This window comes from Hypanus sabinus, chromosome 7 (genome assembly GCF_030144855.1).
Source record: "Hypanus sabinus isolate sHypSab1 chromosome 7, sHypSab1.hap1, whole genome shotgun sequence".
Lineage (NCBI taxonomy): Eukaryota > Metazoa > Chordata > Chondrichthyes > Myliobatiformes > Dasyatidae > Hypanus > Hypanus sabinus.
This window is the reverse complement of record NC_082712.1, coordinates 140,148,403-140,162,491: the sequence shown is the minus strand read 5'-3', so window position 1 is coordinate 140,162,491 and position 14,089 is coordinate 140,148,403. Positions and strand designations below refer to the sequence as shown.

The 14,089-nt window shown below is 39.8% G+C and overlaps 1 protein-coding gene across 2 annotated transcripts in view; it reads left to right on the top strand.

Annotated features, from left to right (window-relative positions):
* LOC132397261 (protein inscuteable homolog) overlaps positions 1-14,089 on the top strand; it is a 400,127-nt gene that overhangs the window by 269,948 nt on the left and 116,090 nt on the right. For both annotated transcript variants that reach the window (XM_059975774.1, XM_059975773.1), the window contains exon 7: positions 7,360-7,485. In XM_059975774.1, coding sequence (XP_059831757.1) covers positions 7,360-7,485 — 126 coding nt within the window. The remainder of the gene's footprint in view (positions 1-7,359; positions 7,486-14,089) is intronic.

Here is a 14,089-nt window from a genome sequence, read left to right as displayed (position 1 = left end):
GCTCAAGCAAGGACTATTAGTGAACCTGCTTACTTAGGTATCTTGGATTAGAACTGGTAAATCTATGCCACATCGTTTGGTACTTACATCTTTCATAATGCACAGTGTGTATATAAGAAGCGGTGCTCTAAATCTGCGTCATAACTTGAGGTGAAGCCCTTTGGCCTGTGCGATAAGGTAATTGAGTAAGAAAGCTGACAAAGGCTTTCCTTGTGGTGGGCAGCAGGGAGATCACAGTCAGATCCGCCTCATTTTTTGAGGATTGTGATAGTTACAGCATCCCTGAGATCTCTTGGAATATCTCCACCTTCCTAGATGGTTGTGGTTGAAGCTCAACTAGGATATTATCTTCTCCAGTCCTCAGTAATTCCTTAGTTGTGATGTGGCAGCATGAAAGGCCTCAGTAGGCTTTTGTGGAATTGTGGTTTGAAATGCTTCTTTCAACAGGTGTTCTCTCTGTTCCTGATGAGTCTAGTCCTGCTCCAGATTCCAGGGGTGCAGACTTATGGTGGCTGGGCATTTACAGTACTACAGAACTGCCATCTAGTTGGACACTAGATATAACCATCACTCTGTAACAGCTCCAATAACAATACAGGGAGGTCCGGCAACAACCAAACTCAATTTTACTCAACCTTGCCCAAGTGTTTAATCCTATCAGTGGGAAAGGGCTGTGAAACCCCTTTCTGAAAGTCAGGTGCTCTTGGAAATTTGTCTCTATATTACACAGTCCAGGATGGTATGAACACCTTGGTATTAATAAGTAGACTCAAAGTAGAATCATTCTCATTGAACACCAATCTCTACAAGCTGATAATTGTGCCAACAATTTTGTTTTGCAGTCTTTCTCCATTGAGGCAGACATTGATGATGAATTTCAGTATTTTCAAAGCACCAGTGCAGCCTTTAGAAGAATGAGGTGGTGGGTCTACTGGACAGCAGAGATCCTTGAGACCATGACAACTAAAGCACTGGGAGAATACAATCAATGTACCAAATGAGTAAGGAAATCAATATCAGTAAGCTCTCCAGGCTAGCACTGTCAGAACTGAGGCCCTAATTCTTTCCAGACAGCCGTTCTCTTCACATGTCCATCACTGGGCTGGGTGGAAGGAAGGATTTAAGCATGAGCTCAAAGTGTCATTGAAGAGATGGAACATTTGTACCAACTGGTCAGGTTTGGCGCATAAGCATTGAAATTGATGAAGAAGTTCCCGGAGTGGCATTGCTGATATTGAGGTCAAGCCCATCAGGAGCACACTGAAGCTCTATCTGGAATGAGTGGGAGGGAGGGAGAGAGTTCACTCATTAGTCTCTGTATAACATCATAGCTATTAGACATTGGGGCAGAATTAGGCCATTCAACCCTTGAGTCAGCTCAGCAATTCTGTCATAGCCAACTTACTATCACTCTCAACTCCATTCTCCTGCCTTTTCCCTGTAAACTTTGATGCCCTGGCTAATCAACTTTCATTTCAAATATACTCAATGACTAGGCCTCCATAGCCATCGGTGTAAATGAAGTCCACAGATTCACTACCCTCTGATTCCTTCACATCCCAGTCCTATTCTGTGGCTGTACCCTCTGGCCTTAGATACCCCCACTAGAGGAAGCATCCACTATACATCAATTCTATCTAGGCCTTTCAATATTCACAAAGGTTTCAATGAGATCACCCTATATTCTTCGAAATTCCAGTGAATTTGGTCACAGGGTCATCAAACATGCTCATACATATTAACCCTTTCATTCCCAGGATTATTCTCCTGAGCCTCTTCTGGACCCTCTCCAATGCCAGCACATGGAAGCTGTTTTTCATAATTCCATCCATCATCCTAGTGACAGAAGCCCTTGCAAAACACAAGAAGCAATCAGATAGATGTCTGCTGATTTCTGTATGTATTGCAATGAAAACTGTAACAGAATGTCAGTTGCTGACTAATGGTTGGACCCATGAATGTGATATCAGAATTTCTCTGGTAATTTAAAAAAATATATATTGAAGTTTGTGGTGCTTGACCAGGTAGATGAAGGATGCAACAGTCAATGAAGCATCAAGCATCTTATCCCCACCACCCCTCTCTCCAATTCCAACCTCACTCCTTCTGAATCCACTGTTCTCCACTCTTTGCACCAACTCTAACCTCACCGTCAAACCTGCAGATAAGGGGGGTACTGTAGTTGTCTGGTAGACTGAACTCACACCTTGCAGAAGCCCAGCAATAGTTGTCAGACACCTCCTCTTATTTATCCCTTGAACAGGATCCCACTAAGGAGCACCAGGCCATTCTCTCCCACACCATTACCAACCTTATTAGCTCTGGGAATCTCCCATCCACTGCTACCAACCTCATCGTTCCCTCACCCCACACCTCCCATTTCTGCCTCCTAAACTTGTCCGTCCAGGTGGATCCATTGTTTCAGCTTGTTCCTGCCCCACTGTGCTCATATCTGCATACACTGACCCAGTTTTATCCCCCCCCCCTTCGGTTCAGTCCCTTTCTACCTACACCCATGACACTTTACATGCTATTGATATTTTCAAAGATTTTAAATTCCCTGGCCTGAACATTTTATTTTTGTCATGGATGTCAGTCCCTATATACCGCTATCCCCCACCAGGAAGGCCTCAGAGCTCTTTGTTTCTTTCTGGACACCAGACCCAACCAGCTCCCCTCCACCACCACTCTCCAATCTCTAGCGGAACTTGTCCTCATTCTCAATAATGTCTCCTTTGACTCCTTCCATTTCCTTCAAACAAAAGGGGTAGCCATGGGTACTTGCATGGATCCTAGCTATATCTGTCTTTTTGTTAGATATGTGGACCATCCTACGTTCCAAGCCTACACTGTTGTCACTCCCCCACTTTTCTTATGCTACATCACTGACAGCATTGGTGCTGCTTCCTGCACCCATGCCAAGCTCATCGACTTCATCAACTTTGCCTCCAAATTCCACCCTACCTTCAAATTTACCTGGTCTCTGAGACAGCTTATCTGCTGATGTCTATCACAAACCCACTGACTCTCGCAGCTACCTTGACTATACCCCTTCCCACCCTGTTACTTGTAAAAATGTCCTCTCCTTCTCTCAGTCCTCCACCTCTGCCACATCTGCTCTCAGGATGATGCTTTTCATTCCAGAAAGAGATATCCTCCTCCTTCAAAGAAAGGGGGACTTCTCTTCCTCCACTATCAAAGCTGCCCTCAATCACATCTCTTCCATTTCTCACATATCTGCCTTTACCCCATCCTCCTGCACCCTACCAGGGATAGAGTTCCTCATCCTCACTTACCACTTACAGGCTTCTGCATCCAGCTCATAATTCTCCATAACTTCTGCCATTTCCAACGGGATTCCACCACTAAGCATATCTTTCCCTCTCCCCCCTTTCTGCATTCTACAGGGTTCAGTCTCTTTCACTAATCAACTTCCCAGCTCTTAACCTCATCCCTTCCCTGCTCCTGGTTTCACCTATCACCTTGTGCTTCTTCCTCACCTCCTTCACCTTCTAACTCTGAGTCCTTACCTTTATTTCTCCAGTCCTGTTGAAGGGTCTCAGCCCAAAACATTGACTGTACTCTTTTCCATAGATGCTGCCTGGCCTGCTGAGTTCCTCCAACAATTTGTGTTTATTGCTTGGACTTCCAGTATCTGCAGATTTTCTCGTTTGTTGACAATGGAATGATTGTTGATGCCCGATGGGTTGGTTTTGTTATCTCAGAAACTTCTGATCTCTTGCGATTTCTATAACAGTCTCTACAGTTTATAGAAAATGGTGTGAAAAGCAAAAAAAAACAATACCCTGTAAGTGGCAGTTCTACGGGTGAAAATGCCTTGTTAATGAGAGATGTCCTGAGAGAATGGCCAGAGTGCTTCAAACTGACATGAACTCAGGTAAACACTTGCAGAAGAGTGTCTCTGAACACACAGCACTTTGAACTCTGAAGTGGATGGGCTTCAGCACCAGAAGACCACAAACATATTGAAATGATCACTTTATTAGGTACCTCATGTGAATGTATATTGATTTTTAGGCGTTAGGAGAGTGCAGGCAAGCACGGATGAAGTCAAATATCAGCCACAACCGTTTTGAAATATAGTGTGGTGTTGAGGGACTAAATGGTTTACTACTTCTAATCCTAATATTATTGTAGATTTCTGCACTTGTCTGTGAAAGTAGTTATTACTATAAACAAACTGGTTTAATGAAAAGCTTAATATAATTTTGAAATGGATAAATTTCAGAATTTATTTTCATTTTTTTAATAAATGCTTTGAAAATAAATAAAAATATAAAACTAACAATGATGTAGTCCTGGAATTTCAAGGACATTCAACAATATTCACCTGCAGTGTCAATGCGTTTATTAACTGCACTCTGCTTTACAAAAAAAAAAGGTATAAATTCTCATCCCTGTTGGGATTTGTTAGAGCACTTACTCTATGGTTGACCTTGCTCTTGAAATATATTATCCACATTGATAATGTCCCTAAAATCTGTACTTTTAAAAGATTTAACATCTTCAGCCAAAAGCTTAACACGTGTAACCAAGCATTCATAAATTATTGAAGAGAGGCTCAATTATTTGATCTATTACCTCTAGTCATTGTTGTTTTGTTATACAGCAGTCCGAATCTGCATTACTAGATTGTTAAAGCTATATATTTGCCTGGATTCCTTCAGTATATTTAGTGGATTGTCATCTGTCTATTTATTCATTACCTGGTATACTGTACCATAAATTTTCAAGGCATAATTGGATTGCATTCAGGAATTACTTATGGCATATAGAACTATTAATTAGATCAGCAATGCTTACAGTAAACAGGTGCTTATTAAGCTCTCATGTACAAGACATTTGAAATATTTGTTTCCCAAAACAATGTGGTGAGAAATTCCATGTTTAAAAAGTGATAAAGACTTGCATATGTTGATCACAGATCCAGGTGCATGAATCTTTGAAATCTAGCACTTGTTAAAATCTATTTAAACTTTATATCTGCTTTTTCCTACTTTGATAATGTACTGTATGTCTCAGGCCTGGTTTTTGTCCATTCATAAACAGTATGATCTGCACATCAGGATGATATCTTGTACTTTGTAACTTAACTGATTGTGTATAGATGTATCAAGAAAATACAAGTGAGATTGTGTGAAAGAAAGATATTTATTATTGTGTGAGCATCTTATTAACAAGTTATCTTGATTTATGGCCATATTCTCGGAAAGGTAATTAAGGGTGACTTAGACAATAACCTGAAATGCATTTAATTCATGACTCAGGTTGTAATCATTTTCATTAGAATGCATTATGGAAACATTTCTATTAATTAGAATAGTATATCAAAGTAGCCTTTTGAAGTTATTAGCTTGTAGACTTCAACTATTTCAATATTCATGAATAATAATTTTCATGGAATTATTTGTTCATGGTCACCTGAAGTGTCTCTGCCTGGGCTGTGCTTCCGTCCCTAATGGTTTCAGATGCACTACTCAATTTAAAATGGACAATTAGTAACATATTTCAAAAGAATTATTGATTACAATCAACCTGAAAAGAAACCTATCAGTTGAAGAAATCAACTCTTCATGTTTTAAGAAAACTCCTTGAGAAAGCAAATGCCACTCTAATAAAAGGAGGAAGGCAGCAGAAAGGAAATTATAGAGCAGTTAACATGACTTCAATGGTTGGGAAGATCTTGGAGACGATGGTTAAGGATGAGGTTATGGAATACTTGGTGACACAGGACAAGATAGGACAAAACTAGTATGGTTTCCTTAAGTGAAAATATTGCCTGATGAAGCTGTTGGAATTCTTTGAGGAGATGACAAGTAGGATCGATAAAGGGGATGTAGTGGATGAGTGGGAATAAAAGTATCCTTTTTTGGATAGCTGCCCGTGGCTAGTGATCCTCAGGGGTCGATGTTGGGGCCATTGCCTTTTTATGCTGTATATCAATGATTTAGATGATGGAATAGATGGCTTTGTTGCCAAGCTTGCAGATGATATGAAGATTGGTTGAGTGGCAGGTAGTGTTATGGAAATAGGAAAGCTGCAGAAGGACTTAGACAGATTAGGAGAATGGGCAAGAAAGTGGCAAAGAAATACAATGTTGGAAAATGCATTGTCATGCACTTTGGTCCAAGCAATAGATGTGCAGACTATTTTCTAAACGGAGAGAAAATCCAAAAATCTGAGATGCAAAGTGACTTGGGATTCCTTGTGCAGAACGTTATAAAAGTTAACTTGTAGGTTGAGTTGGTGGTGAGGAAGGCATAAGCAATGTTAGTAGTCATTTCAAGAAGTCTAGAATATAAGCAGAGGAATGTGATGGTGTGGCTTTATGAGGCACTGGTGAGGATTCACGTTCAGCATTGTGAACAGTTTTGGCTCCTTATCTAAGAAAAGATGTGCTGGCATTGGAGTGTTCAAAGGAGGTTCACAAAGATGATTCTGGGAATGAAAAGGTTATTGTATGAGGAACATTTGATGGCTCTGGGGCTGTACTCGCTGGAATTAGAAGGATGAGGGGGAATCTCATTGAAAGCTTTTGAATGTGAAAGAAGATGTGGAAAGAATATTCCCATGGTGGGGGGGTCTATATCAAGAGGGCACAGCCTCAAGATAGAGGAGTGTCTATTTAAAACAGAGATATAGAGACATTTCTTTGGCCAGACGGTGATGAATTTGTGTAATTTGTTGCCACAGAGAGCTGTGGAGGCCAGGTCGTTGGATGTATTTAAGACAGCGATTGATGGGGTCTTGACTGGCCACAGCATCAAAGATTATAGGGAGAAGGCTAGTGAGTGGCACTGAGGAGGTGAACAAGGATCAACCATGATTAAATACGGATCAGACTTGCTGGGCCAAATGGCCTAATTCTGCTCCTATGTCTTATGTTCTTATGGTCTAACTCCTCAGTTTTCCAATATCGAAGCTGATTAGTTTGGTTTCACTTTAAAATATGTTACAAGATGCAATATTCTGATTTTCACTGACCATTAATGATTGCTCAGAAAAATTCATGATGAATTGTTGTCGCCTTATTAAAACATTGTGGTATTTTATTATATATAATGTCTTGCAGGTTGGATCAATTTGTGACTGAATTGGTTTTAGTCACACAAAATATGACAATAGAATCACATGATTCTATTGAATATTTCTTGCTTTTGTGAAATACAGTATTCTGGTAGTGATTTAATATGTTTGATTCTTCGCAGTAAGTAAATGATTTTTTATATATAGATGCCTTTACCCTGTTTAATAATAATAATTGCAGCTTACTTTAACTGATCTAAACAATCTTTGAAAATGCTTTATAATGTTTGAATTATTTTTTCTCTGTTTCAGGAAGGTGGGGTGGCAGTACTTTTCAAACTATGCAGACAAGAGGCTCCTTGCTATTTGCATGTCCTTGCTCTTAGAGCATTGGCGTCAATATGTGTTGTGGAAGAAGGCATCAATGAACTGGAAAAGGTATGGTTGTACTTTATTTTGTACCTGTACCCTAAGTGTAAAGAAACAGAATAACAGATACCCCTTGTTCTTAAAATTGAAGATGATGAACAACTTTATTCTCAACATTAGAAGAAAAAGTAATAAGTGAAATTGCTGCAAATAAAGCCTTATTATCTGGAACCAGCTTATTATAATGCAAGAATAATTTGGGAGACCTGATTTGAAGAAAACACACTGTACTTGGAGCCTTCAGGTGTGATAATTAGATGTTGCATCCACTAGTACTGGACAGGTAACTATTACCAAATAGAAGTAATAAGGTTTTGTGAAATATTTGTACCTGCTATGATTAATTTATTTTAATTTTGTCCAGGACTGATTTTACTTTTGTTAGCATCAAAAGTTTAGAGTCATAGAGAAGTACAGCACAGAAATAGGCCTTTTGGCCCATTTAGTTCATGCCAAAACCACTTAAACTCCCTAATCACAATGACTTGCACCATAACCCTGCTATCAATGTACCTATCCATACTTCTCTTAAACATTGAGATCAAGTTTTCATAGACTACTTGTGTTGGCCGCTCATTCCACACTCTTACAACTCTCTGAATGAAGAAGTTTCCCCTCATATTTGGTCGGTTATGGAACACTGAGAATGGGTCCGATTCCTGCAGAGAACTGAAGTCAGCGTGCATCTCCAGGTCAGGTTCTTCAAAAGAACCCTGAAAAGGGAAAATAAAGATATTAAAGATGGAACTAGACCTGTTTCCGAAGATGCAAACATTTAGCACCATCATTACTTCACCCCGCCTCTTCTACAACTTCTTATACAACTTCAAAAGAACATCTCATCTTCTGCTCTCAGTACATTGATTTATGAAGGCTAATGTGCCAAAAGGCTTTCTGTGTGCCCCTGTCTAACTGTGATACCATTTCCAATGAAATATGTACCTGATTTCCATATCCCCTTGTTCTACCACACTCTTCAGTGCCCTACTGTTCATTGTGTAAGTCCTTCTCTGGTTGGTCCATCTGAAGTGCAGAACCTCACACTTGTCTGCCTTAAATTCCACCTGCTAGATGCCAGCCTATTTTTCCAGCTGATGCAGTTGCCTCGGCAAGCCAGACAGCATTCCTTCCTGTCCACTACACCCAAAAATTTGCTGATCCAGTTAATCATATTATTATCCAGATCATTTATATAGATAACCAACAGTAAAGGACCCAGCCCCAGCCCCTGTATCACACCACTACTCACAAGCCTCAAGTCTGAGAAGTAATCCTCTACTACCGCTCTCTGGCTTCTCCTTCAAAGCCAATATCTAATCCAATTGGCTACCTCATCCTGAATGCTGAGCGATTGAATCTTCATGACCAGCCTCCCATGCGGACCTTGTAAAGAGTGTTACTGAAGCTTATCCACTGTCCTACCTTCATCGAATTTCCAGGTAACTTCCTCTAAAAACTCTCTAGGATTGGTTAGACATGACCTGATGCTTATGAAGTCACAGTGACTAAACTTAATCAGTCCCTGTCTATCCAAATACTTATATATCTGGTCCCTTAGAATATCTTCCAATAACTTTCCCACAACTGATGTCAGATTTCACCGGCCTGTAATGACACGGTATTTGTTTAGAGCCTTTTTTAAACAGTGCAACAACAGTGGCTATCGTCCAATCCTTTGGTACCTCTCCTGTCACTAAAGATGTTTTAAATATCTCTACCAGGGCCCAATCAATTTCTACACTTGCCTCCTGTAGGGTCCGAGGGAACACCTTGTCAGGCCCTGGAGATTTATCACCCTCACTTGCGTTAGGATAGCTAACACCCCCTCCTCTGTAATCTCTACAGGGTCGGTGAAGCTGATGTCACTTGTCTCACTTCCATAGACTCTGTATCCATCTCCCGAGTAAGTACAGATACAAAGAATACCTTTAAGATCTCCCCCACTTGTTTTGGCTCCACGCGTGGATTACCATTCTGGTCTTCCAGAGGACCAATTTTGTCCCTAGCAATCCTTTTGCTCTTTCGATATCTGGAGAATCCCTTAGGATTCTCTTTCAGCTTGTCTGCTAGAGAACCTCCATGCTTCCTTTTAGCCTTCTTGATATGTTTCTTAAGTGTTCTCTTGCATTTCTGCTTAAGCACCTCATTTGTCCCTACTTGCCTATACCTGCTATGCACGTCCATTTTACTCTTAACCTGGGCCTCAAAATCTCTTGAAAACCGGGGTTCCCTATACTTGGGAGTGTTTAACCAGTCTGTAGTACCTCACCAAATACTATGCTGAAGGATACATGCACATCAACTTTGGCTGAAATGCCTTGGTCAATAAAGGATGTTACCCTGTCTGTTCTTTCCCAAACAAGTTGTCCAATGCCATAGGCTTATTGTTTTGCATTAATAGTAAATAATATAATAATTATGGAAGCTTGGTATTTTTTTAAGTGCAACATCTCCTGCACATTGGAGATATAGTTTCATATCTCTCTGCTTTGTATTGCTATTTCTATCTGATCCATCCTCTTCTATTTAATTCTCACTTCGAGGCAGTTCAAATGGCATTGACAATGAGTTACTCCACGAACCAGTGCTTTTTGCATATCCAGGTGGACGATTGAAGGAAAACTCTGGTCTGATAATGTCAATAACTTTCATTCTCCTTTTTAAGCAATCATGCTTTTCTTGTCCTCTTCTTCCTTTGCTGTTCACTTTTCAATAGTTCTTTCAATTTGAATTGGAACCCTCCTCGCTCATCAAGTCCGTTAATTTGATGATTTTGATATCACCAGCTCATGTAATCCATGTTTTATTAATTGAATCCCAAATGAAGGGAAACTCTTGTAGTTCTTGTTCAGAATCCCACAATAGTGTAAAAGGAAAGGGAAAGCATTTCAGCAGGTATGTGTGTATAATATGTATACATGGCTTAGTAAATATAGTATCCAAACCTTCGACCAAACATTCAATAAATGGTCTTTGCTGAATCGTCAACAATTCCTTCCCCCCACTGATGCTGTTTGACCAGCTGAGTTTCTCCAGCAGTTAGTTTATATTCTAGTTTCCAGCATCTATAATTTCTTGTGTCTCCATTAGCCATGTTTTTTAAGTTAATTTTTCTCTACTTGCTGAGAGGAAGAGGTGTAATACAATCAAGTTGAATTAAATTGACTTTATTCCTTACATCCCTCACATACATGAGGAGTAAAAATCTTTGTTACAACTCCATCTAAATGTACAATGTGCAATCATAGTAATTTATAATAAATTGAACAGTCAATGTAATATAAGGTACACTCAAACCAGCGTGAGTTCATCAGTCTAATGGCCTGATGGAAGAAGCTGTCCCAGAGCCTGTTGGACCTGGCTTTTATGCTGTGGTACTGTTTCCTGGATGGTAGCAGCTGGAATAGATTGTGGCTGGGATGACTTGAGTCCACAATGATCCTTAAGGGGCCTTTTTACATACCTGACCTTGTAAATGTCCTGAATCATGGGAAGTTCACAACTACAGATACGCTGGGCTATCCGCACCACTCTCCGCAGAGTTCTGCGATTCAGGGAGGTACAGTTCCCATACCAGGCAGTGAAGCAATCAGTCAAGGTGCTCTCAATTGTGCCCCTGTAGAAAGTTGTTAGGATTTGGGGGCCCATACAAAAACTTCCTCAACCGTCTGAGGTGAAAGAAGTGCTGTTGTGCCCTTTTCACCACACAGCTGGTGGTCTTCGGTGATGTGGATGCCAAGGAACTTGAAGCTGTTCACCCTCTCAACCCCAGATCCATTGATGTCAATAGGGGTTAGCCCATCTCCATTCCTCCTATAATCCACAACCAGCTCCTTTGTTTTTGTGACATTGAGGGAGAAGTTGCTTTCTTGACACCACTGTGTCAGAGAGCTGACTTCTTCCCTGTAGGCCACCTCATTATTGTTTGAGATAAAGCCAATCAATGTAGTGTTGTCAGCAAATTTAATTAGCAGATTGGAGCTGCTGGTGGCGATACAGTCATGAGAGTACAGGGAGTGAAAGAGGAGACTAAGTACATAGCCCTGAGGGGCTCCTAGATTGAGAGTCAGAGGGTTGAAGGTGAGGGAGCCCACTCTTACAACCTGCTAGTGATTACACAACAAAAAATCATAGATTAATTGAAAACGGTGGTTCCTGCTATGGTTTAATACAGATTTAGTCTGTAAACCATTAGAAAAATAGGGAAAAAATCATTATCATTTAAAAGGTATACAAGCAAAAGAGAGAGTAACTGAATGAGAAATATAATATATTATCAATACATGCATTTTCAGCTAAAAACAGATGAAAGAAAAAAGTATTTTACTACAATGACATAATTGCCTTGCATAAAATAACTGCCGTAAAATTTATTATCAACACACTTCTGTAAAATTACTTTGTATGTTAGTTTAATGGATTGGATCTTTCACACCGGCTGGTGAGTGGCCATCAGTTTTTCTGTCTGGACCATGCTGTTTAAATGAAACAGTGGGATTGTGATGCCTTCTTCAATGAAGAAGCTAGACTTTAGTGCAGTGTAGTGAACCATGCCTATTGTCAACACTGACTGTTGATGCGATCATTAGAATTCTGAATCAACAAGTCATGCTTCTGAGCAATTGACTCCTTTATCTTCAGAAGGAACCAGCAGTAATCCAGATTATTTATTTGTCATTTTATCATTGCTTTTCTAACATTGACCTGTTACTTTTCACAGTGAATATTTCTGCTCTTTCTGCTTAACCCTATGATTAAGACTTCTTGATTCAGCTGAATAAACTGGTAATTTATTCTATCCCATTCTGAGCCCCAGCAATAGTATGACTTAATTGAAGACTTTCTGAATGTAAGTTTCTACTCTGCCTTTGCGTTTATTTTTAGTTGATCTTTTTGTGTTTTTTGATCTTACCTGAGGCATCATAGATCAAACTTATCCCCATCAGTTTACATCTGCTGATTCGATGACGTTGTTCCCAGGTTGTTGAAATGTTTATCATGCAGTTTACATTATGACAGACGTTGCAAATGAAAATGCTAATACATTGGAGACCCAAAAATAAGTAAATGCTAACAGCATCACATGAAAACGTTGATTATAGGAATTCAGGGTTCTTTCTTTAGGAAGTTGTTATCTGAAAAGGGATGAATCAACAGACTGTACAGGCATTGCCCACTGGAAATTTATCATGTTCTCTCCATGTAATCGAATGGAGGGTTGAATGTTGTCAGCATTTACAATATTTTGCAATGTCCCTAACAGCGTGACCTTCACCTGTCTGAGATTACTCCAAAAATTGCCTTCAAAGTGCCTTCATTTAAATAGGACCTCTTAGTGCACAGTTAGTTGCTGAAAGAGGATAGAAGTACTGAAGATGTGTGATTGGCTTTATAGGCAATGTATATCACAGCTTAGTTACTCCAAAGAGTTTTATAATTAAGTGCTTTTGAAATGTCATTGTTATAGTACTGATATTTGTTCTTAATTAATTTCAGAACCTACTCTCTCCAGCCATTTGAACAATATTATTTTATTTTTAGAAGTTTGTTCTCTTATGACAATCTTCATTCCCCTGAGTTATTTTCCATCTCAAGCTTTGTGAAAATATCAGCATTTTCCTTCTGTCCTCTCAAATTCCTTAGAAGTGCTGAGTCACAGATGGAATCATGATTTTCAGCTTACAAAATGTTATGATGGATCCTGCTCACTTTTGCAAAGTATTTGAATGTATTCTGGCGGAATTTCCTTCGCAACCAATAGCCCAATGTAGCCAGCTTATTATTTGTTTCTTGTGATACCTTGCTGTTTATAAATTATTGGTGCACACTAATTATCATTACTTAAACAGTAGCTGAGATTGGAAGCTAGCTGCTTCAAATTACAGGTTAGATTCCAGCAATCTTTCTCATTATTCTTTATCTCTGATTGGTAGTGTTTGAGTATTGCAATCATTCTGAGAATCTTGTCTAAATATTTTCAATTGTGAGAAGGCTCATGTTGATGCCTTGAATGGTGTCATAATTAATATTTTTTAACCATGACATCTCAGCATGAGGGTTAAAACACAAAGAGGAAGAAAACATTCACATTTCTATTTATAGAATACTCTCAGCTACTGCTTGTTCTTGGCTCTCAGTATCCTCTTGCCTTTACTTATAGTGAAATCCAGTGAGAATGAGAAACAAAGTACAGGCTAAGTACCCCTTATTCCAAATGCTTGAAGCCGGAAGAGTTTCGGATTTCAGGATTTTTTTGGATTTTGGAATATATAATGAGATAGCTTGGGATCACCAAGATTTCTGACTCTGAATTTATGTGCTACCAGTAAGCAGTCTTTGTCTTACATTTATTGCTCACACGTATGTACTTATGTGTTGGCGCATGGCCTAGTGGGCAAGGCATCAGACTAGTAACCTGAAGGTCACTGGTTCGAGCCTCAGCTGAGGCAGCATGTTTGTGTCCTTGAGCAAGGCACTTAACAACACATTGCCAAGCTGCATGGGTCCTAGTGCCCTTCCCTAGGACAACATCGGTGGCATGGAGAGCGGAAGGCCTGCAGCTTGGGCAACTGCTGGTCTCCCATACAACCCTGCCCAGGCCTGCGCCCTGGAA